Below are 25559 nucleotides of genomic sequence, written 5' to 3' on the forward strand. Positions count from 1 at the left end.
GCAATAAAACTAACACGAACAACCAAAGTGTCTTTGGGCCTCTCTTAGACTCAGTACCCACAGCTGCAAAGTGAGAAGGTCTCCAGGGAGTCTTCCAGTTCTAAAATTATATGAGTTAAAGACCTCTTTCTTAAAAAAGAAAGCTTTTTATCTAGATTGAACAGAACGATCTGACTATTGGACTTTGAATTGAGCAACATGAGAGTCTTACTCAAGAGTCAAGTTACACATTTTCTATTTCTCTTTAATAAATAAGTGCATTAAAACCCCATATTTAATACGAGCATATTAAGCTTCATTAAATATTGCTTAATATGTAGGGCATCGCCCCTCTGTCAAGGTAACCAGAAGCCAAATCCCTAAGACGCCAAAGCTAAGAGGGTAGTACAAGTCCTCAAGCCCATTTCCTCACCTGACAGATAAAGAAACTGAGTCACTGAGAGGCCCAAAGTCACGCAGGTACTTGCGAACAGTAGTAAGGCTACCAATTTTCTTCCTCTTCAGCATGCTGCTTCAATCACTGTGTGGCACAGAGGAAAACTACAGCAGTAAACAAAGGAACAGGAAAAGGTAATTCCATTACCGAGTCACTAAATAATTTAGAGCCTAATTTTTCTTTTTTCTTTTTAAGGCAAAGACCTTATGTTCAGAAACTTACGGTTCAAAGTACATTAAGTAAAACCATATCCATAGGCAGATATATCTTCTCCCACATGCATCTTAAGAAAATAGCAAACAAAAAAAATTTATCATCAGCCCCTAGAAAACAAAAACTGAAATTAAAAAAAAGAATAGAGTAAATCTAAATTGTATATTTTCATTGCTTCTAAAAGGATTAAATAACAGAATTCTAAATGGTTTGTTTGTACGTTCCATGCAATATGTAGATTAAGCATGAAATTCTGTTTGGGACACTTTGACATCTGTTTTCGCTACATTACAATGAAATCTGGGGACTTGATACATACATTTGCTGTAATAAAACTGTCACTAATCAGTGTTTTCCAAAATATTGCCCATAACTATTACTATTCAGTAGTCTCATTTGCATGATCTAATATTGTTGCTACATCGTGTTTTCTCCTGAAAATGTGTTAGCTGGTCCCAGGCACATGGTGTAAAATGGATGCAAACCACTCAGTAATCTCAGCATTTCCATAGTACTCTGTCCATACACACGCGGTCTGCCCTAAAATTGAACTAATACTTCATCCTTCACGAAATAGTCTCCCTGTAACCGGAACACCTAAGACTGAATTCACATCAACCTCAACAAACAGCCCACGTCAAGGAGGAAACCAAGCCTCAGGGGGCTTCAAGAGCAGAAGATACGCACGTAACCCGGACTCAGAAGTCCCTTCGACAAATCTGTTGCCCGCTGCTTGATTAGTAACTGCATAGTCTGTTCATTAACTGAAACCATTACTATGGAGCACAGAGCAAAACTAAGCCAGACTTTAAAATTGTGTCAACTTCACTTTCTCTAGGATTAACAAATAACTATCAATGACAGGTACCAAGAAACACCAGCTCACGAGGTGTTAACACAACCTCCTGGGTATTAGATTGAAAAAAATGCTTCCAATTCATTTTGCATTTATCTGCTGGGTCAGGAACAAAACTTGGATCTCAGGGGAGAAGTAATTCTGAGACACCAAACATGCTATTCACAAAAAAAAAAAAACAACCCTTACTGAAAACAACATGTCTACCTATGCTGACTCAGAATGAATTCCCTATTTTATCAGTACTTGAAATCATATTCACATTGCTTAATAGTCCAATATAATTTCATTTTGTCCTCCTATGAACTCATCTTAAACCTGAAATATGTTTTTCTATACACATGTTTTATATTATACAAATGCTAGATACAAAAAGCAGATTGATTGTAGGCCCTAATGCTGCATTTGTTAGTACTAAGAAGTCATTCCAAATGTTCCAAAAGGGATTAATGTAGTATAACCAGTCTATTTAATTATGGTAAGACCAGTGATCCTCATATTACAATAAGATGCTTTTCCCTTATTTAGAGACTGAACAGATATTGTTATATGATAATTGTGAGTCTTATCCAAAAATATTAATGCTTCACCATCAGGAAACTTAAAGAAATATGTTAGCATCTCCAGGAGGCTATGAAAGGCAATCAATATTTAAGAACCACGTACATGTTCCCATGTTAAGTCAACATCAACTTTAGATCATAAGTGTAAACAAAGTTTATCCAATGTATTACAAAGACAAAATACAAAATCCTTCTGCCATCAACAGCAATAAATTTTACGAATCTTTAACACTTTTTACTGTACTTTGTTTTACATACTAAAATACATGCTTTTTGATATTTTTGCATACCCCACGAACAGAACAGCAACTAAACACAGGTATGTTCTCAGAAAGAAAAGGCATGACAGAGGTTATTAAAAATTATGTGCCAGAATCTAAACAACCTAATCAATGTTCTGATTCTGCTTTCTGTACACCCTAGTTAGCCTTTAACTGATGAACAAACAGTGAGGCAACTTTTCCTATTAACTCCTGGCTAGAACATCTTGGTATTATTATAAAATGCTTCCTATAAGAATATGATTTTTTTTTTGCACTGCATCCATGTGACATCCATTTTAAAGTATTTCCCTGGTAGGGACTGTGGGTATGGGCTCATCTGTCCACTTCCCAAACCTGCTGTGCCGAGTGAGGGTGGGGAGCAACGCCCTGGTCCCCGGACAGCAAGCACCAGGACTAGCTCCCCAAGGGCCTGGCCCGCAAGCTCCTTCATGACCACACAAATCCAACCGACCAGAGCGAAAGTCAAACACTAATCCCAAATCTAATTTGGGAAGAAAAAGTAATGTTTTAACCACTTCCCATTTTTGCTTCCAACTGTTCTTAGCAAAAGTGAAATCACTTTCAGTAAGAAATATCAACTTTTTCCCTCCAGAGATCATTTAATTAATTTTCTTAACACCATAAAAAGGACAAATGGGAAAGACTGATTTAAAGGAGAAAAGTTAAATGGCAATAAAATCAAAACAATCCATGTAACTAATTAAACATCTTTAGTTTTCACCCAACTAGAGGTCATTTTTAAATAAGACACTTTCAGACTTAGATCTAAGAACAGCAGCTTTTGCCCTCTTCAAGAACAATCCAGTCTACCCACATCATCACCACTTCTGTCCAACTAAATCTAAAACATACGTGTAGCTCTCCCAAATGTTGGCAATTTAACTTTTGGTAAATAAAAGTCTTATGCTTTTACTGGAGTACAGTGAATTATAGGCCACTGCAATGAATTACTTGCTAGGACTCATTTCATTCGACACGAAGGTTGAATTAATTACTCAGAGAGCCACTAATAAAATTATTTTATTCTTTCCCCTCAAATCCTCCTAGATTGATCAAGAAATTCTCTGATAATTCTAATATAAAGAATTGCTAAAACTTGTAAAGTAATTCCAATTTAAATAGATTTTAAAACTATACACAACTAGCCTTGGCTGGTGAGGCTCAGTGAATTGAGCTAACCCATTGGCCTGCTAACCCGTCAGTCGCCAGTATGATTACCAGTCAGGGCACACACCTGGGTTGCTGGCCCCATCCCCAGTAGGGGGCTCATGAGAGGCAGGCACACATTGATGTTTCTCTCTCTTTCTTCCTTCCCCTCTCTCTAAAAATAAATAAATACAATCTTTAAGAAGAAACTATACACAACTAGCTAACTTCAAGTGCTTATATTCAGAGTATTTACTCATAAATATCTATACTCATTACTGTGATCAGAACTTTCAATTTCTCTTTGGAATGTCTTATCACCCAAAATACGTAACGACCAATTGATGACTTCTTGCTTCAATGCCCAACCACTCCCTATGTTCACTATTGAGTAGTTTCTCTGGAAGTATACATTATGTTTTGTTCCTGTATAGAGAGTAATAATGGTTTATTATTAACATTATTTTTTTACTTACACTAATTACTTCATGTAATCCTAAAACAGCCCTGTGAACTAGGCATTTTAACTCCCCCTTTACAAAATGGAAAACCAAAGCACTTGGAGGTTAAGTGACTTGATCAAGCTCTCAAAGCTGATAAAGGGGCAGAACCAAGACTAGACCTCAGACGAGATCGGGCGCATTCAGGGTGGTATGGCCATAGACGAGACTAGACCTCAAAATGCCAGGTTCATGCACTTCTATCTATGGTCTCCAAAAACTAAAAAGCAAGAAGAATGAACATCTGCTCAACTCCCAAAGCAATCCAAAATTCAGAGGATGAGGCGGAATATTTTAAATTACATGATATTTACTACTCAGTCTATGAATGAACCATCCTTCTTCGGTCATTCCTGCAAGACCTAAGCCCTACCTTTCTCTCTGTTTCCCTAACTCCACTTCTCTTCAACTCTGCAACCCGCACAGGCACATCCGCACCAATTACCCATGCTCCAGGAACTTCACCTCTTCAACTCAACAGCTGAGATACATTTTGAATTCTTCCAATGGAAGTACTCAGGCAGACTCGTGGAAGAGGTCATAGACTTTTTTTTTTAATCCTCAGGGGCTGGTTGTTCTTGTACCACAGCCCCACTGCCCATGATCCCTTAGCCCACCAACCACATCCAAACCCAACTCTGACTGGCTCTACCACTGAGAAGGCCAGTGACTAAGAAGAAAGGCAAGAGAAATGTTCTAGAGAAACAAAATGAGAAAATCAATCAGTCTAGATCGATTTTTGTAGGAGAGGAGAGAGAAACTGAGGCTACTAACTACAATCAGATTCAGCGCATTTCATTCACTCTTTCTCCTGAGAACTGCAAGATGCTGGGTTATCAGTATCACTAATGCTGAAAAGCACTGGAAGTCCTTGATCTTGTGGACATTCCTTGGGGAAAACAGTTCAAAACAACCGAAAGAAAAGAGAAAGAAGAAAAACCCATCTCACCCTCCATTTCAGACACTTTTAAAATGGGAATAGAAAACCCCAGTGCTTCCCGCCCGGGTCCTGGTGCGGGCACCACGTGGCTCCTCATCTGTCAGTGTTTCCACACACGCGCATAAACAGTATGTGCCACCCCGGTAAGGAAATGCACATTCTAACTTAAACTTCCTCTTTTCCCCCTCTAATAATTTAAAAATAAAATCGAACAGCTTGGAATTTAAATATTTAACCTGGCAAATATAGGAAAAATCATGAACTACAATGTCAGATTTGGCAAAGAAAAATTTGGTAGGATAAAAATATCTGTTTTAACATTTTAGAAGTCATTTCCAATACTTTAAAAATAAAACTATTTCATGGCTTCAGAAGAGAACAGATATAAAATTCTCTATTTTTGCATATGAGGTCTTCATAGAGAATGGAGAAAAGACATTTTTTATATTCATTAAAATAAATATTTAATTTCTTATACTGGCAAAAATCTCCACAGTAATAAAATTTCAAATTTACTGATGGCTCACTATGCCATAGAATTTAGCTATTTAAGTCACAAAGAATAAGCTTCCACTAAAATTATGTTATAAGATAGCATATATAAAGTTATAACATCACTCTCGTTTTGTTTTTTTTTAATTGCCTTTGTCCTAAGTGTTGAGTATATAGCTTTTTCCAATACTGGACAAAGATTTATAGGGTGAAGTTTAATAAAAGTCAGTCATTGGACTTACACATTGGTAACCAAAAGCATAACTAAGTTTACCACTTTTACCCTCTATAATAACTGTAAGATATTTTTATTGTAACAGCTGAAAATGTTGAAAAGTCATTATTAAGGAAGCCATAAATATAAAAAGCTAAAAAGTTGACCTCAAAAGAGTGGGGAAAAGGAAATTGTGATATGCATCATCATAAAACACAGAAGCTAAAAACCTAAGCCGGAGAAATCCAAATGCCTCCCAAAGCCAGAACACTACCCCCCGACCTCCTGTCGCAAGGAGGGCTGCACATTTGTCCCCGTCACTGTCAGCAAACAAAAGACAGTCACTTCTGCAGCCAGACCATGGCAAACAGAAGATGTGGCTGCTGCAGAGGACGTCTTGAATCCACTGGGGTGTAAAGTCAGGGCTGGGACTTTTTGTCAGCTATTACCATAAAAGAATAAGAGGAAACAGTGACATTACTACACAATAGAAAGGTCAAACAGCTTGCAGCCATTTCATGACCCAGACAAGTCAAGGTCAAAGGATTCAGGTAGCAACTTAGCCAGGGCATAAGTTACAGCACAAATGAATTGTTTTAACACATCAGCTTTGGTCAATTAAACCTAACAAGGCAAGTTGCATCACGTAGCAGGGTTCCTGACACCAAGGCCAGAAGCTGAGACCGACCTCATAAAACAAGGCTTTTAACATAGCATAGCAAATTTAAGGTAATCCATCCAGAAACTGCAGGTGTCAGAATAATAAAATACAAGTTTTCCTAAGCAGGAACATTTTTCACACTTCCGAATTCACTAATAGAGGGGTATAGACTTCATATTGACGTGCTTGTATTATTAACATAGACATAAATGTAATCCCCTACTCATCTGAATTACAGAAGACACCCTATTTCAAACACCTTTCTTAACATCTGTGCTCATGATTACATTTTTGTCCTAAACTCTACCATTCCCTGTTAACACCAATGTATTTCTCCAGGTATGCTTTTAATGTCAGTTTTGAAAAATCATGTTTGGAGAAAGTCTTCCCCTTCATTCACATATTTGTATCACAATATTAACTGATGCTTGTTAAATGCTTCTGTGTGACTGGGTGGAAGATATATGTATTTTAAAATTCAAGTAAAATTCACGAAATACTATTTGTTTAATTTTCTATTTTGAAGCTAACCATAATTTTAAAACTGCGTAGATTTAAATATTTTTTCCAAAGGCAATTCTGACTTTTTTGCACTTGCTTAAATCCCATTTTTGACCGATTTATGCTTCCTCCATCACTTCCTATATGTTCTGAAATGCCTTAAAATTCTGAAAATATACAACCTCCAGGCAACTCTCAGCCAGTAAAATTACTTCATCCATCACCCCATATTTTCAATTACATAGTCCTTATTCAGAGTTCTTTAATTTGTCTGATTCATCCATGCTGTCCTGTTTAAACTATCATCACAAACAGACAGGATATGTGTATCTAAGTGTTTTATGAGAAACTATATATTTACACACAAGAATAGTATGCATTCCCATCTTAGAACATTGCTTAATGTAAATTTTTAGAATTTTTTTTTTTTTGGTGCATGTGTGTGGCCTTCAATTCAGCCTCAAGGTTATTCCACCTCATTGGTTAATTGGTAGCCATTTCTTCCAATTTTCTGAATAATATAACAACCAAAAAGCCCAACCATTCAAGTCCCATTAGCCTCCCATCCTGGAATGTTCGGTCTAATACAAGCTAATCCCACAGACTCACTCCTCGCTACACGCACTTAGTTTTCACAAGTTCTCTGCAGTCTGATGATTTGTTCTCTATGCCAAATCCTAACAACTGAATTCAGTTAAATTAACCACATCACATAATTAGAGTTCAAGGACCCAAGAATGTACTTTAAAATGAGATGACATACCACGCTGCCACAGAAAAGTGAGTGTGCTTAAGAGGAAGCTCCCCTCTTGCTATGCTTGGCACCGAGGCATGCTGCTGTAATAACTCCAGTTTCCGATCACATAACCACACCAGTCCTTGAGATTTCTAAAAGTATTCCTCCTCCACAAGGATGGAAGAAAAAGTTGGAAGACTTTGCTTTGAACGCTATGTTGGCTAATCATTTGCTCTGCCGCAGCACAGACACTGAAAAACTCCTCCAGTGTCCCAAGTTAGACTTCCATCAACTTCAAAGCAGCAAAGGCTATTCTTTGTTACACACTGAGAGGAAACTTCCACCCAAAATCCAGTTTCGGAACAAGGGATCACTTTCCTTTGCCCATCATTTTCAGATAGTTAAGGATTTCCTATTTTAGTGGGAATTTAATGCTATTCCCACTCCCTGCAAATCTTCAGCTTCACACAAAGCAATAATTATTCCTTTTATTATAAAGTCAGTTATCATGGAAGCCACAGGGACGAGAGAAATGAAAACGTACTTAGCTCAACTTTCAGAATTCCAGAGGATTCTGACACGGGCGCCCATGGGGTCTCTCCCTGTTCAGGTGCTTAGATTCCAACCAGGTGGCACAGGTGGGACGAGAAAGGGTGCTATAAAAAAGTCTCTGAAGCCCACTGGTCTAGGTTTTCCATGCAGTGGAGCACAATGAAAGTTTACGAGGAAGACTTAGTACTGAGTCAGACAGATATCTTGGACTGTAGTTTCAAATGCTAGTGCCAAATTTCAAGGGGGAGAGTTAATGGAGGATTAAAATTTTCATTTCCTTTTGGCAGTCTCCTTCGAAATTCCAAATTTAGGAAAAAACAAGTAAATAAAAAATCCTACCAAATCTATATTGCATCTATCTGTAGACAGACCCCCAATGGACCACTTTAGGAAACAGAAACTTTAAAGAACTAAGGCAGTGGCAACAGGGGAGCTCCCTGAGTAGCCTGCCCAGCTCCTGGGCTCCAGGCCTGTGTCCCACGGTCAGTGAGCCACCATCTAGGGGACCCAGCCATCATCTTCCGTCACTGCCATTCACAGTTCCCCCCATTTACCAGTGTCCCTGAATAACGGATATCATTTCAGTTCTTTTCCATGTGGAGTTATTCTGCCACACAAGAGGCATTAGTGTACTAAATTTGCAAACCCAAGCATATTACCTAGATGCATATTTTTTAATACACAACGTGTAGGGCTGTGTTTATGGGGGGAGGATACCATTGCACCATCACTGGGATATTTTACCAACCTTCGCTGCCTCCAGAAAGTGGGGCACTATCTATTTTTAAATATTTGAAAATCATAATTGATACAACAAATGAGCCCCTCCCTTGCCTTTGAAAAGTGAGATCATATTAACAGCCACGCAAGAGCTCAGTCTGCCATATCAGAACACAGATGCCAAGCTCTCCCAGCTGGCAAGTGGGGCCTCGGAGTTTAACTCTTGAGTTGTCTGGCCATGCTGTCTTATGGCAGGGACATCATGGCACAGGGAGCGAACTTCTGGCCCCTCAGACTGTGCTTTCTTCTTATCAGTGAGAAAACTGCTAAGTATCTTATCTTACAATATACGTTCCCACAAAGGTCTCATTAAGCCTCGGCATAAAACATGCCAATAAGAGCCCTTCTTTATCTGGTGAACTGCGTGTGAGGCAGAATGCAAACAAACGAGCACTAAAGTTCACGAGTTCAGTCGAGGACAGGATGCGGAATGGGAAAACTGAACAGTGTTCCCCTAACTCAAACAAGCTTACAGACTTTATGCTCTCTGAGCATTTCACAATTGCCTGCACTCGTCCTCATCCTAGAGAGCAGCCTCCTGTTAACAAGTTATGAAAGCTTCCTTTTCCCCATAATGGGAAATACCTGCAAAGGAAGTGAAGTTTATGGAATTGTTAAAGTATGTTATCAACTTGCAAACACTTATCTACTTGAGTTTTTTTATACAGAAATAATTACAGTGACTGAAGGAGGAAAATAATTCCTAGCGTTTAACCTCCTTGCTAATGGTATGTGACAGCCAGGAAGGATTCTATTTCAAAAACAATAATGGTTACAGCTTCCCCTGTAAACAAGTCACATTTTCCTCAACTTCAAAATGTACTTAGATTATCATAATGCTTTACAAGAAAACAACACAAGTTGCCATCTAACACTGGATCGCAATCTTAAGGATACTATCAGCTAAAGGAAACTCCTCATGATTTCATAAGCACCATGAGGTTCCTGGACTCTCTTTAAGAGCACTCCAAAGCATGTTGGGTTTTTTTTTTTTAAGTTTTTTTTAATTTATTTTTTTATTGATTATGCCATTACACTTGTTCTATTCCCCCGCTTCATTCCCCTCCACCCTACCCCCCGTCCCCACCATTCCCCCCTTTTGGTTTATGACCACGTGTCTCAAGCTCTTTAGATTCTATATTTCCCATACTATTCTTGCCCCCCCCATCTATTTTCTATCTTTTGTCTATGCTACTTTTTCTCTGTACCTTCTCCCCCCTTCTCCTCCTCCCACTCCCCTGTTGCTAACCCTCCTTGAGATCTTCATTTCTATGTTTCCACTCCTGATCTTTAATATGAGTGCAAAATACAGTCCAAAAATCAGTGAGACTGACTTAGTTTAAACTCGAATCTGTTAAATTCATGACAACAGTTACTATCTCTTGAGACTTTCCAACTTAGTGTGCTGTGTGATCTCTCTCCTTCTTCAGAGCCCTTCCCTGCCTCAGAAAAAGCCCGGTCCCCACACCCGCACCCCACCCTGCTTTCTTCCCCTTCAGGCAGGACACTGCCTGGTGAGTCAAGGCCTCCCAGAGGCCAGACTTCCTTCTGTGTAGCCCTTTGGGTAGAACTGCTAATCCTTATTAATTAACGAGATAATGGTGGTTAACTGGAAAGCCATATTAATGCTAACTATCGAGGAAACTTCAAAATTATTTTAGCCTTTTGGTTGCTTTTACTGGTGTGCAGAACTGTGCACTGATAATTTGGCAATATTCCGGTGCAGAATTGGAACATTCAGGAGTGAATGATTTATATCAGGCCTTAAAACACAGGTTTCCTCATTAAGGTTTTCTCATTTTTTTAAACATTTACACTGTTACACATTACTAACTGGAAAGAAAAGTAAGGTCCTCCCAACATGTTACCATAAATTCTGCAAGTACGAAAATCGAGGGAACCAAAAACTAAGTAATAAGCAGTGATGTGACTGAAAGCAAGAGTCGGTCATAACGAACACATTACAGATCACCACGTTTGGCTGGTCTTCCGCACCCTTCCCCTCGCACACCCCGCACCCTACAGTGCACTTATGTCCCTGTAAGGTGTGCTGTGCAAGGCTTGCCTGCTTTTTGTTTTGTTTTGTTTTCTTTTGTTTTGCTTTGCTTTCATAAATGCAATAACAAAGACAATATGGGGAAAAGGTACCTACCACCTGCCCAGGAATCATTGGACATCTTTAATATCTTTGGGAAAATGGGGGGCACTTTGGAGTTATTTTTTTCCCCTTTAATCTGTCCCAGTCCTAAAAAAAATTTTTTAAACCTAAAAAAAAAAAAAAAAGGGAAGGGTTTTATATTAGCTAAGGTTTGCTGCAGCAAACAAGCAAGCAGCTTTCATTCAGGGATTGTCAAAAACTTTCCAGTGTGCCCACTGCAATGCGGATGCCAACCAACGAATCAAAGGCATTCAGCAACTAGACAAAGAGGGGCTGATGCCAACCTCGGTGCCACTGGCAACCATTATTGGCATCCAGCACAGTGTCTGCCTTTTTTTTTCCCCCTCGCCTGGCACTTCACAAACAAAATGGCGGTTCTTGTAGCAACGAAACAGCCGAGGGGCAGCCCTCTGAATCAATAACATCAAATGATTTTATGGATTTAAATGCAGTTACTCCCAAATGATGTGTATATTTCAGGTAAAGCGGGATGAGGGGGTTACATCATTTTATAAATGGCTATGTTGAACAGAACCCTTTACTAATGTAGAAAAATTGAAAAATGGACTAAACTGCGGCCAACCAGGATATAATACAGAGAAGAAGCTGAGTAACAAAGAGATTTAGCTTTAAAGAAAACGCTGCCTTGCAGCCATGTGATGCAAAAGTCTAATGAACTATATATCAAAAATGATTTCGAAATGCATAAATTTTTCTCCAAACCATATCAGATGCAGATGTAGCACAATACTTGTGTCAAAGCTATAGTAACTCTTTCCACATTTCAAAAAAGATGAGGCTTCTGGGCATGAAGAAGGAAAAAAAAAAAGTGTGTGGGTTGAACCAAAAGAGAAAGAGGGAAAAAGATAAGCATAGGAAGTTGGTCAACAATGGAACTTTATTATACGTTGGTCTTTATTTCATCCTTAGAAAAGATGCAGTTTATGATCTTTTATAAATAACCAAGAGGATTATTGACATTTCCAGATCTGGAAATTGTCAATATATTGTAACATCACTCCACACTGCAATGCGGATGCCAACTAACAAATCACAGGCATCCTGAGCTAAACAAAGAGGGTCCGATGCCAATGCGGGTGCCAGTGGCAACCATCTTTGGCATTCTCTCTGTTCTTTCTCGTGTTTTCCTCCCAGTCCTTTAGAAGTGGGGCGAGAAGGAAAAAAGTGGGGAAGGTAATTCCGTTGCTTATTCTGTTGCAAACATAACATTTTTCTTTTCTGATTTCTTTCATGTTTTTCTTTGTACTTCTTTACCTGATCTAGAAAACAGACTGAAGCGGGTTTTCATGCACTTAGAGGAGAAATAAAAAGTCACTGTGGGCATGTGCAGCCAGCCAACTGACTTCAGCCTTCTCTTTTAAGGTGCCTTCATTAATCTACTGTACTACAAAATGACACCATTAACCTTTATTTAACCAAAAAAAAAAAAAAAAGATAATAAGTTTTGAAAAAGAGCAAACAAAAAAGCATCCTGATGTGATTTTTTTTTACAGCCCCCAGATGTTAAGAAGAAATGATGCCCTGGCAGGTAGCAGAGGATGCCAACTGGATGCACAGTGTAAAATAATGAAAGGTTTCATGACACAGCCTGGAAACAACAACAAAATCCATGTTTTCTCTGAAAATGTGGTCTCCGAGAGTTGCTTAAAACTTTATGAGGATCACGACTGATGGTGCAATGCAGAAGGCATCTTATGCATTTTTCTTTCTTCAATCTATCTCCACAAAAGTAAAGGATATGTTCTTTATTGTCAGTTCATCAACCAAGAGAGTTGGCTGCCTGCCCTGGGAGGGAGTGTACAAACACGCGCACCTCCAGGACTAGCCTTCAAGCAAGTGAAAGTGTGAGCAGCAGTCAAATGCTTGCACATCTTCCCTACACTGTACTAAAAACTTACATGACCCACTTTTTAAAACTTTACTTCTAGCCCTGATTTTCACAACACAGTTACAACACATTTACAGGCAATCCGACACATATGTACAGCCCACCTTAACATGTCACCTCCTAGACAGCTGTCAATCAAATTAGGTGTCATGTGTCAATGAGCTTTTATTTTAGGACCCACAGAAAGGAAATATGTATGTGCCTTAAACCATCATTACTTGGAGTTTAATTCTTAAATGCATAGAAAGAATAAATGTCAAGTTTAATTTTTTTTTAAAAAAAAGCAATGTATGATGTCCAACACCATTATTTAAAATCAAACTAAAAATTTTTTAATTACATTGAAGCATATCTTGAAAATTTTATCAAGGAAAGAGATACAAAAAGCAAATAGTAAGTTACCTAGATTTTCGAGTCAAAGAGTAATTTTGGAGTTTTCTCTTTTAGATGATAATAAAGTTCATACCAATTTATCCAACCCCACCTTGATTTACCAGGCATCAGAGGGCCACCTTCCAGCTGACCATCTACAAAGCATTCTCCCTACTACCAGGCCCGGGTAGGAAACAACCCACCGTCTGCAGCAGCTCAGACTTCATCCACTTTGGGCATGCATTTTTTTAATAAGGTTTTACTACGGATTGTTGCTAATACAAGGACATCTATATCCTGACAGAGTGATCGGAAGAAAAGATATTCTCACCTACTTAAAGAAAACATGTGAAGAAAATAAAATAATAAAGAAACATTTCATCGACTCAAAAAAACACTAAGCAAAAATATAAAAATATCACCTATTTTTGAATTATTCAGGTAACACTTATATCATTCTCTTTATCAACTATGTTTTTAAAAAAAAAACAGGTATGGTATGTGGTTTCTGCATTCTTTTTGAGATTTACTTTAAACCAGTGTAACTAGTCAACTTTCTGTTTTTGTTCTGTAAGGATAGCTGCAACTTTTCTCCTCGGAAAGTTTTATGCATTTGCACTCAAGTAAACTAACGTGACATGTTCCCAAGTCACTCTGAAAAAATATTACAACAAATTATTTAAACAACAATAATTCATTTAATCTGCAGTGAATACCATACAATAAAAAGCAGGTAATGATAGAAATATTTTAATTAAATAAACTTACGTCTATGTAAAATATACTCTCCAGTACTGGCTCTCTTGAGCATTTTGTAACAGAAAATGTTAATTCTATTTTCAGTGCCATGGCACTAGATTCGTGAACAAAGTTCATCTCCCTCATTACACGTGAGGCTAGTTAAGTGAGTCTGACTATTCATAAATAAAGTTACGTTTTCAAATTGAGAAAAGATGACGAGGTGCAAGCAATGTAGCCTTAGACAAAACAGTAAAGTGTAATGGACCACATTTTTCAGACTATCCTGTGTCTTTGATAAAGTGGATTATTTCAAAGACATTTGAAAACACATCTTTGTGGTCTTTCTTTAAATGCCCATGCCGATCCAGGTATGAAAGCACCACTTTCATACCTGTCTACTTACTTCCCCGGCTTGCACAGAGCAGTGGACAGGAACAGGGCATGACACTCTGCACACTGGGGGAGGAAGGAGACCTCGGGGCCTTGGGGACCCTTTAACCCAAACCACAGATTCTGTCTGTACACGGGATTTGTGGGCAGTGTTAGAGGTGCGAGAAGAAAGAACGATTTGCTCCTACCTTGCTCCTGCACGTAGTATGCCAAAAACAAATCAAGCTCCTTAACTGATACTGTGATGTGATGTGGCTGGACACAAAGTGCTGGGTTTGTGCAATGTGGGGATTTCATGAGCCGCTCTCCATCGGTACTTTCCAAGGGGATGCCTTTGAACAGGATCACCATGACTAGATCCAGACGCCAGACTTTGTCTGCCTGTCGCAGGCAGTCGATTCTCCTAATCTTACCCTTCTGGTCAGGATTGGATAAGACACAGCACGGGTGTTTCTTGCCAGTCACAGTGAGCACAAAGTCCTCTCGGTACTCTTGGCGGATATCTTTGCGCAGTTTGGCCAGGAGCCTGGATGCCCACTTCTGTTTGATTTCAGGCTTTTCGCTAAGAAGCTCATCTTTGACTGCTCTTTCTTCATCCTTTGACATTCGCTTCTCGTGCTTTTTAAAGTACTTGCGCTTCCGAGCCTGTAGGTTGAACCAAGTATAGGCGATTGCACGGACATGTGGAAGAAGTGCCTCAATGAATGGGTGAAATTCATCCTGTGGGACATGACAGGGAAAAAGACAACATACATGGTCAGTTTAGCTTTAAAGCCTAAAAAAAAAAAGTCCACTATCCATTCTCAATTCCGTACAAGAAGTTATGCATAAAAATAACACTTTTCTGATTTAAAATGATCCAAAGAGTAAAACAAGAAGAAAATCAAGTGTACCAAGCTGCCCCTTTTCCACCAAAATTCATGGGTTGATTCCCCCTCCTAAAAAGAAAATAAGGTTTATATTTGTATTTTCATTCGGGCTCTATTCCCCCTCATTCCCACCATGCATCTTACATTCTTTAAAACGTAAGCAACCAGGGTGCTTGGCACCTAATTTCATATTTAAATACTGGATTGACCAACTAACACTATGCAGTACCATTTTACAAAGAACACAGTGAGATTTTTTTTTTTTAATCGGAGCAGAGCTGTTCAGAAGGCAGGAGCAGTGCCACAGTTCACTTCTCTTCTCTGTGGCACAGAAACACAAAGCATAGAGATGCTCAGTGCAGTGCCACACAGTTCCCGCTTTTGGAGCATGCTCCCAGCAAGAGGCTGCTGGTGGCACAAAGAGCATGCGCCATTAAACTTGATCCATTTTCTTATCAAACGTCCAACATTCCAACACTAAAACAGCACCATTCCAAGAGTGGTAACTAGAGAAACCGGTATACAGTGAGGGAAAGTGGGCAAAGGACACAGCTCGACATATCAGTGTCCTGAACAGAAGGTTCCATACTTTCAGCAGCGCGTTTGCTCCCTCCACCACCACCACCAGCCCCTAAGACACACACACACACACACACTCATACTCAACACTGTCCGGCTCCCTGGCACACACACTCTCTCTTGCATTTTTTAAATAAAAGTTTCTAAAGTTGAAAATAAAAATCACACGAATGTTCTCACAGCAGCTTTTCCTATACAGCCTAAAGCCCCACAGACCCGGCTAATTTGTCAACCGATCATACGAGTATGGCAATTATTCTAAACCCCTTAAAAATCAATCTGAGCTGAACAATGAAAAATGGCAACTTGGCACCAACTTTACATTCTTTGTGTCTCTGCATACGGTGGCAGGGTGACACCAAGAGTGCACCCTGGTCACTTACTGCTTCTGTGGAACCAACACAATTCATCTGCTGTGCACATGAACTCTCGGGCAGGACCGTGGGAGCACGTATGCCTGAGCCTGTGAACTGGCACGTGCGCGGACGCACAGCACCTGACCTCTGAATGAGGGGTTTTACCTTGGGCTCTGGCATTTTTTCCTGCCTGTTTCATCTAAGGCTTTGTCAAGGAAGGGAGGCACAAGGAGATAATCTTTACCTACAAATATTTCAAGTTACTTTCCAAAGCAGTCCGTGTTTCATTGCCTCTTGCCATATGTAAAACCTGTCTCATAAGCTCAGAAAAAAAGCCCTTAACATCTTTTTTAAAATTCTTTCTGAGACAGAGAGGGAGATTGTGATTTGGTGTTCCTCTTATTTATGCAGTCATTGGCTGTTCTTCTATGTGCCCTGACCGTAGATCGAACCTGGAACCATCACCTATCGGGACGATGCTCTAACCAACGGAGCTACCTGCAGGGCCAAAAGCCCTTAACATCTCGTGCACACATGCTGCATGCAGGTAATAGGCCAAGATCTCAAGCAAATAAGAATTCCCACCACAGCCACTTTTCTGGTCACATTGACTGCATTGTCCCCCAGCCAGCCACAAAATAACTTTCTCTAACTGACCATATCCCAAGTTAGAATTTGCAGACTAGTGATGGTCACCCTGAACTACGTGGAATAAATTCTACTTAACCGGCTGACTGATGAATTGCATTAGGTAAAAATGACGAAAGTACAAGTAATGACACTTTAACAAAGAAGGTGGCCCGCAAATCCCACGTAGTTAGGAATCCATTTTTATGACGAGACTCAAAGTTTCAGTACTAAAGACTGCAGCATGTTAGCCGTTTGTGGTTCGGAAAAGGAAGACATGCATGTCCGATTCAATCAATACTGCAGTTATCAAGTGTTTTAACATACTGCTGTAAAACGTTCCTACAGCAGAATATGTATAAATCAAAATTTTATAACAATACAGAATACAGATGATTATATCACAGCATGAGGCAAAAACAAATGCCACGGAGGAAATCATTAAACCGATCAGGAGTTTCCAGCAGAGATTTGAACAATTCAGTTACTATGCAAGCACATTAAACTAGGCCATGGAAAGAGTTAAACCACAATCTGTTCTTTGTGTGGGAAGGCAGCCCTGCTCACAGCAACCACAGCCCATGATAAGACCTCCCTATCGCCATACACTTTCTGATGCCATGCTTTCTCAGCTTCCACTGTAACTACAAAAACTTTGTTTATCCCCTTTAGAAATATATGCAAAAGGAAACCCAGCTCAAGGAAATGTGGATTTAAACATGCTCTTGGAACTCACTTCCTATATATAATCTGACTTTTACTATGATTTATTGATATGACTAAAAAAACACACATATGTACAGTCATAAACTAAAAATTTGAGAATGTAAAGAGTACACGGGAACAGCTTTGCCTCACTCATTTTCCCCTTGCCATGTTTTTAGAGAAGCAAAATTATTTTAACAGATACCAAGCAATGTGGGAACTTTTAAGTACTTACATCCTTAAGTACTATGTTCAGTGACATTTCATTTTCTTATAAGACATCAAACAGACTTTCAATTAAATTTGTGTGTCAAATCACCTGTCATGGAACACACCTCAAAATTCTAATTAATTATTTTAAACAATCAAAGTGCAAGTTAAAGGATGAATTTGGAATTTCTGAGCAAAGGCACACAAAACAATGTTTTTAAAAGTTGCCTTGCGTTTGTCACCAGTGCTGCTAATGCTTTAAAACATACTTTAAAAAAAATATTATTGTGAAATAGCAGTAGCGAACTTTTGCAGTCCACGAAGTTGCCCTAATATCTTTCAGGGCTTCTTTATTATGTGGATTCCATTCAAGTGAAACACTTACTGATAAGGAAACATATCCTCAAAAAAAAAAAAAAGATGACAACCAGAGGTCTGCTGTGTCATGTACGTTTCTGTACATTTCCGCATTAACACACCTAAAATGTCATCTCCTGAGTGTGACTATCTTCTAATGCTAAGTTGCAATATACTTTTAATAATTTGAGGTGACATAAATATGGAGCATAGTGACTGTCTTCGTGAAAAAAAATGATTAAGGTATTCAAATGTCCTAATTAATAGCTTATCAAAATAACACTTTCAGCAATGATGAAGATGACTTTTTAAAATAAGGCATATTAAGTGATATAAGATCTAATAGCTCTATACTAATATGCCACACTGCTTTTTTAGGATTTTTATTAAAATACACTGAAATTCAGTAATTCTCTTTTAAAACTTCCTTTAGTTTAACTAAATTGATAATATAAATAACAAATTGCAAGTTTCAAATATAAAAGCTAACAGTCCTGATTCCACTAAAATATTGATTTTTCTTCACAGAAAACAATGGTTTCCATGAAAGGAGTGGAAAATTAGACCAATCTAGATGTTACTGAATAATACTAGATGTTCCTGGGGCATTGCTATTTAACAGTAAACCACTTAAAAATGTAACTAAAGAACTTGAAGGACAATGGAAAAATCAATGCAATCATAACCAGTGAAAGTTATATTATTGTTTACATTATTTTTAGAAAAAGCAAATAGTAAACCATATATCATGGTCCTTAATTTTCCATTTATATCTGATTCACACTGATGTACAAATACTGACTTATATTGATTCACTGATACTTTTTGCATAACATTTTGCTACATATCAACTTTAACTGTGTCTCCTTTGGAACTAAAATTCTTTCTAAAACATAACTACTTTATATCAACAACTAAAGCCCTTTATAAACTTTTCAACCAATTAAGAATGTTTCTCTATTTTGTATTTAAAGACCCCCAAAAAAATGTTTTGCTACAGCTACAAGATTTTTCGAATACAAAACCAAATTATTGATCTGATGCAACAGCTAATGGACCCATACTTTTGCAACACTTTACACTGCTTACAAAGTCACATAGAAATTATTATCTAAGTGAGAATTCTAAAGCTAAAAAATCCTTCCCTAGTATAGGCCTTAAATCCCCAAAGCAATTTTAATACATTATCTCACATCAGATTTATATTACTAAAGCAGGAGAGGATATTAGTCATCATGACTTAGTGTTGGTAAGTATGTATTCTTGAATACTAATATGATAGCTGAATGATGATGCAGTATAGGCTACTAATATTCCATATGTCACAAAGCTGTAGTTTTATTTTTAACATACACAAACGAAGATAAAGTTAGTGACTTTTCAATCCATGTTTAGAGGAAACCAAAAATGCAATGCATGTAAACCACTAGCAACACGCTAAGAGGCCCATGTTGGAAACAGTAGAGAAGAGCAGCCCTGTACAGGTGAGACTGAGCCAGTACTTTGTAAGCATAAAGCTTGTCTCAATTCGCTTTATTTGAACAATGCTTCAATAATGTAAAAATAGTACCAAATGGGTATAGGTTGCCAGAAAGAGAAAAAATTCCCGATGATGGTTCATATGAAAGGTAACTTTTACAACTGCAGGAAATTCGTTATACCTGAAACAGTTCAATCACCGTCCTTATTGGTCATTATTCCTAGCTTTTAAAGGACAAATAGCTCAGTAACTCATTTTTCCAGTTTTGTTAAATTAAAGTGTACATTTACTTGCTGAAAATAGCCATATCTAAGTTAATCATACTCAGATGCCAAACAAAATATAAACAATAAAAAATGTGTCAGCCAAAAAGCTACAAGACTGTATCCAATCACTGAATAAGCCTTATCATTGTTTTCATCTTCATTCACAATTTATGAATGCCTCAGTCCTTTTGAATCACAATGGCTTCTAATTGTCATACAATTGAAATCTTAATCATTTGTCCATTATAAAAATTCATCAACGTGATATTGGATTTTTAAAAAAATTTTCACACACAAGACGAAGCGACACTTCTATAATTATTTGTTGTGCCAATATCAAAGGAAATGGTTATCAATTACCAATGATGCTACATTCTCCTAAAAACTAAAGCGCACTGTCCCACACCTTTAGAGGTTTAAAGGACTCCCTCAAGTAACAACTCTAGACTAAGATATTTAGTTAGTTCTTCAGTTGGTTAGTCAGCTGGTCAGTGATAAAAACTACCCCAGGTGAGTGTGTCCATCTCGCCACTTTTCTATTTTACCGTCTGATTTAAAGTTGTACAAATTCTGTTCCTTAAAGAAGTATAAAGCCAGGATTTTTTAAATATCATTGTTCCTAAAGTCTTGAGACAATTTTCAAAGTTAATTTTTTAATGACTTTACTTTTCCAGAATTACTTTCTGCCTTGAGAGCTACACCTAAATATCGTCAAACGAACAGGTCTGCACGAAATGAACATCTTCTAAAAGTCCTTAACTTTCGCCACGACCAACTAATTGGTGTCAAGGTAAAGACCACCTTTGTGGCGTGTTCACTGTAAACCTCTAAATGCAGATCACCTCACCGAAGACCAGCGTTTTAGATCCCCAAATTAAGCAAAGGAATGAGTCCCCGAACCACAACCTCTGACTGGCTTCGTCGCCGGCCACTGCCTGCAGCGAAGTCCAAAGGCGCCCGCAAGGACTCGTGCTTCAATCCCCTCATCCAAGTTCACTGGTTGTTTATAAGGGTTGAGTCCCCCACCTAAAGCTCCTCTAAAACCGAGCCTGCCTCAGGGCGCGCGTGAGCGACTGAGAGGGATGGTGGGCACCCCAGGCAGGGGCACCGCGACGCAGCAGGCACTCGGGGGGCCGCGCCGGGGCTAGCTCTCCTCGGCCCGGGTTCTACCCAAGGCCGGCCTTCCCGTCCGGCCCAGCCGCCCTGGCAGCACGCGGGCGCCCGCTCGGGGTGCCCAGAGCGCGGGGCTGAGCGCGCGCGGTGGCCGTGGGCTAGGGGCCGCGCACCGGCTCCCGCGCCTCCGAGTAAATCCCGACGCAAGTCCCGGCCACTTTTTCGAGAGACGAGGGTTGCGGAGGTTAACTAAAGCGTTTAATTGTCCGCAGCTGAGAGCAACAAAACAGAACAAAACAAAAGGCTTTTCGGGCTAGAGAGAAAGCTTGAGAGAGCGACCGAAACATGTACCTGAGTGAGACAGATGGGAGAATACATCATGACTTCGCCTTAAAACGCACTTTCCCGGAGATGCCCAAGAAAATCTTCGAGAAGCAAAAATTTCATCTATTCATTTTACAGTCATCTGAGCCCCGCGATGCGATCAATCAGGACGGGGTCTGCGCAGGATTACCGCAACTTCACAGCAAACCCAGTCCTCCTTAAATAGCCAAAGATTCAGGTTCACTCGGCGTGCTAGATTTCCCGGGGTGAAATCCAATCTACAGTTTTAGACCTCTTGCAGTTCCAGCGCGCCGGCGGTGCTCGCCGAGGCCGCCGCAGCCGCAGCCGCCGCCGCTGGTGTGGGTTGCTTTTCGCCCGGGTTTGGGGATTTGTTTTCTGTTTTGCAGTTGTTGATGTTGTTGGGAGCTAGGCAGTGCGCGAAGGTTCGATGCGGGTTGGATTGGGTGGTGGTTGGTGGTGAAATGCTTTTTTAAAAAAGGCGGGGAGGGGGGCGCGGGAGAGAGGGCGGGAGGAAGAGCGAAGAGAATGTGTCACCGCCCTAGGAAAGTTCAAGGTTACAGCCCCGAGCTATGCGGCAGGATCCCCGACTGGCGATCGCAGCGAAACTTTGCTGCGAGCCGACCATGTGTGTGCGCGAGAGGGAGCGTGAGCGAGTGCGCGCGGGTGGCGGGGCGCGCGCGGGAGAGGGCCGGGGTGGGGGCGGGGCGGGTGGAGGAGAAGGGAGAGGCCTGGGTGAGGGAGGGGACGTGAGCGCAGGTCTCCCGGGTGGAAGAGGCTCCCGGCGCGCCGTCCCCGGCTGCAGCTGCCGCCGCTTGCGCCGGCTCCTTCTCGCCCGCCCGCCCGGCCGCCTCTCCACACGTCTGACCCGACCGAGAAGGCTGCTGCTGCTGCCGCTGCCCAGAACCCAGGGGAATCAGAATAAGCTCCTGAAAAATCCCAAACGATAAATCCCGCTCTCCCGCTCGGCTCCAAACTCCTTTCTGCTCTGGGCTCTTTTCCCCCTTCCCTCTGTCGCTTTTTTTCCTTGCAAAACTTGTAAGTTGAAAAATTCACCGGTTCCACCCTCCGGACCCCGCTCGAGCTCTCTCCAAATCAGACTTAAGGATTGTTTTATTATTTAATTACACAATCATCGCTTTACTCCTCCTCCTGCAAATGCGCATTCCTTTTGCACCAGCCTCTCCACACCCCCCGCCCCCCACCTTCCTCCTCCTCTTGCTTCTCTCCCTCCCTCTTTTCTTCTCTCCCTTCTCATTTGTTAAAGGTTTCATATCAGTGCAACAGAACCATAAGTTGTTTTTTTTTTCTTTTTCAAAACTGATCTTTCGGCCCTTTACTCAAATCTCGTACCCTCACCACACAACACACACACTCGAAAACCCGCCCTGGAAGAGAAATTTCGGTGCTCGCTGCGGACTCTTTAAGCCGCGGGGACAGCCGAGTGGGAGAAACACTAAGCCGGTCTGGGCCCGCGAAAGGAACGAATGGAAAATTCCCTCACACCCTGGCCGCCCTGGGGCCCGGGCTGGGGCGCCGACTCTCACACCCCGGGCGGGCGCGGCTCGCCAAACCCGCCGGCTGAAAAGAGGAGGGGGAAGCTTGGAGGCGGGGGCCTGAGCGAACTTGGGCTCAAGTAGTTGGGGCGCGCCCGTGCGTATGGAGGCGGGGTCCGCCGGGGTCTCCCGCGCGGGGGCCCGCGCCCCGGGGCTGCTGCTCAGAAGCGGCGCGTAGCGCTTCGCCGAGGCTTGCCGCCCTCCCTGGGGTGCCCAGTGCACGTGGCCCAGCTCGGAGTGGGAAGGACCCAGCCGAGCCGCTGCTGACGCCGCCTCCCCCTTCTTTTCCTTCCCTCCCGCGGCCCGCTCCGCTCTCTTCCTCCTGCAGCCCCACTGGCTCGCTCCCAATCCCCACCCCCAAATCCCGGAGCCGGGGCGACGGCGGAAAGCGGCTCCCTCCGCGCCGGGGTGCAGGCTGGGCGGGGCCGCGGCGGCCCGGAGCTGCGGAGTGGACGGGCGAGCGGGCGCGCGGGCGCGCGCGCGGGGGGTGCGTGTGCCGCTACTGCCCTGCAGAGGCTGCCGCGCCCGCTTCGCTCCCGCGCGGAGGGCCTCGCCCCCACCCGGCCGCCGTCTGTCGGCCGCCCGCCGCAGACCCCAAGTGAATGAACTTGATTTCGGGTCTTTTGAGGGTGGAGGTCTGCCTTGCACTTTTTCTACCCGCGCACAACCTCCCCGGCGCTCACACAGACACGCGCACACCGCCCCCCAAATTCCGGTGTTCGGCGAAGGGTGGGTGGGGAAGAGGTGGAAGCTACTGCCGCTCAGACAATGGAGCGGAAAAGTGAGTGCCAGGGACTTCGCGGCGACCGCGCCGGGGGGCTGCCTGCGACGGCGGGGGCCGAGGGCCGGACTCGGCTGCCCAGCCCCAGGTCGGACCTCCGCCGCTTCCAACTCTGCCGTTGGGCTGTTTCGCGGTTCTCCCCTGGTGCCCCGTTCCTCTTACCCCGTCTCCCTCCATCTGGATTTTTTCCTCAACTTTCTCCCCTCTTGGTCTCACCGGCTTCTGCCCATCGTCCCCCCCTTCAACTCCCCTCGGCGGACCTGAAGGACCCGGTGACTTTTCCTTCACCGAGTGGGAGTTATCCACATCAAGCATTTCACAACGACACATCAAGAAAAGTAGGCAGGTTCAAGTCAACCATGAAATGGTCACTTTTTAACCCCGTCCTGTCCTCATTAGGGAAATGCTCAAACACAGTCCGTTTTCAAAGAGCGCTCTTAATGAGGCGAGCTTGCCAAGTCTACCAGCTGCAGCCCCCGTAAACCTCGAGTCCAAAGAAGAAAGGCGCTTGGGGGTGGGAATTCGAGGCCGGGGAGAGGGGGGCGGTGGGTCTGGGAAGACAGGTAAGGTCAGGGAAATTTCGAGAACTCCCGAGTTAACCCTTTAGGGCACACACCCCTGGGAGCAGCCTCCTGCCCCCCCCCCCCACGGCCAACCCTCCTGCTGGCGTTCTAACGACGCTAACTTCCTTTGTGGGGGCCATTTCTTCTTTTTGAAAAGCCAGGATAAACTTGACAGTCTTTATAGATGAAAGAAATGAGGTCACCAGCGGGGTTAATCCAAATAAATACTGATTTCTCCCTCTCGGAAAAATTGTAGGCACTCTCAGTTTAAATGTTAAAAAAAAAAAAAAATCCCAAGGCATCACTTCGTACTGTACATTACTGCTTTGCATTGCATCCCTTTTCTCACCGTCGAACCCGAACCTGGGCGGGGGAGGGGCGGGGAAGCTCTACTGATAATACCAGCTTTAACTACTAGAGTTTCCCTTTGAACAAATATTCAATTTAACTGGAGTTAATTTACCATAAAAGACATTCCCCTTGGCACAAATGCACTCATGTCCTTGAACACACCTCTTTGAATGCCTGGACTCACAGAAACCATTATTTTTCGGGGTCTCTTTAAAAAATCGAGTGCCCATCTCCCTTTCTCTCCCTCCCGTCTCCCCTCCCTCCTCGCCACACCACCCCCAGTGAGAATCCTGGCACCCAGAGAGCACTCCTTTCAGCCAGAGATCCCAGAACCAGCCGCTGTCCCCTGGCAAAAGAGGCCCAGTGCTGAGCCCTGGGCAAGTGTCTGCAGACATCGCCGCCCCTCCTCCCTGATTAGTTTCCCTTACCAACAGAAATCATTTCCTTTTGCCACCAAAACTAGGTTGCACCCAAAAGTTTCTCACAAGCTTAGAAAAGAGAAATGAAAATTGACAACCGTTACACAGAAGAGCTCACAAAAGCTGCAGCAGGAGGAAGGGTGAAGGAGCAGCGACAGACACAGGTAAGACCCCAGAGAAGTGAAGACAGTCTGGGGCCTCCCAGGCCTATCACTTTGGGGTTCAAATCTCTTTCAGGTGCTCTGTTTGTAGGGCGCTTATGGTTGGATACAGTTTCATGGGTACAGCGGATGCTTGGTAGTTTGGGGTTTTGATTTGTTTCCAAGAAAAAGCAAAATGAGAAAGGAGTAATTTTGATGTGGGGAAAACCAATATAGGGAGGAGGAATTAGCAAGAGACATCACCACAGAAGGGGTTATGGGGTGGGTGTTCCATTTATGTGGCTCTGACTGTCCTCTCAGGCCTTGGAGCCACAGGCAGGATGGCTGACACCCCCCACAACCCTGCTTCTTGTCCAGCCTATGCCAAGGTCACTGCAGGC

At 42.1% G+C, this 25559-nt stretch overlaps 1 protein-coding gene and 1 long non-coding RNA gene across 13 annotated transcripts in view; one reads left to right on the forward strand and one right to left on the reverse strand.

The window, feature by feature from the left end:
- The window catches only part of NFIB (nuclear factor I B), a 238606-nt gene that overhangs the window by 208515 nt on the left and 4532 nt on the right, over window positions 1-25559 (reverse strand). For 4 of the 9 annotated variants that reach the window (XM_037142766.2, XM_037142760.2, XM_037142759.2 and 1 more), the window contains exons 1-2: window positions 23848-23987; window positions 14633-15164 (exon numbers count right to left, since the gene is read on the reverse strand). In XM_037142766.2, coding sequence (XP_036998661.2) covers window positions 14633-15164; window positions 23848-23862 — 547 coding nt within the window. In that variant the 5' untranslated portion in view covers window positions 23863-23987. Of the gene's footprint in view, window positions 1-14632; window positions 15165-21357; window positions 22517-23847; window positions 23988-25559 lie in introns of those variants that run through there. The other 5 variants (XM_037142764.2, XM_037142761.2, XM_037142767.2 and 2 more) reach the window with 4 other exon arrangements.
- The window catches only part of LOC119047342 (uncharacterized), a 42641-nt gene continuing 41994 nt past the window's right edge, over window positions 24913-25559 (forward strand). For all 4 annotated transcript variants that reach the window (XR_008389900.1, XR_008389899.1, XR_005082131.2 and 1 more), the window contains exon 1: window positions 24913-25182. This is a non-coding gene — a long non-coding RNA (uncharacterized LOC119047342). The remainder of the gene's footprint in view (window positions 25183-25559) is intronic.

The sequence above is a fragment of the Artibeus jamaicensis genome, unplaced genomic scaffold, assembly GCF_021234435.1.
Source record: "Artibeus jamaicensis isolate MK-2021 breed Jamaican fruit bat unplaced genomic scaffold, CSHL_Jam_final scaffold_1964, whole genome shotgun sequence".
Classification (NCBI taxonomy): Eukaryota; Metazoa; Chordata; class Mammalia; order Chiroptera; family Phyllostomidae; genus Artibeus; species Artibeus jamaicensis.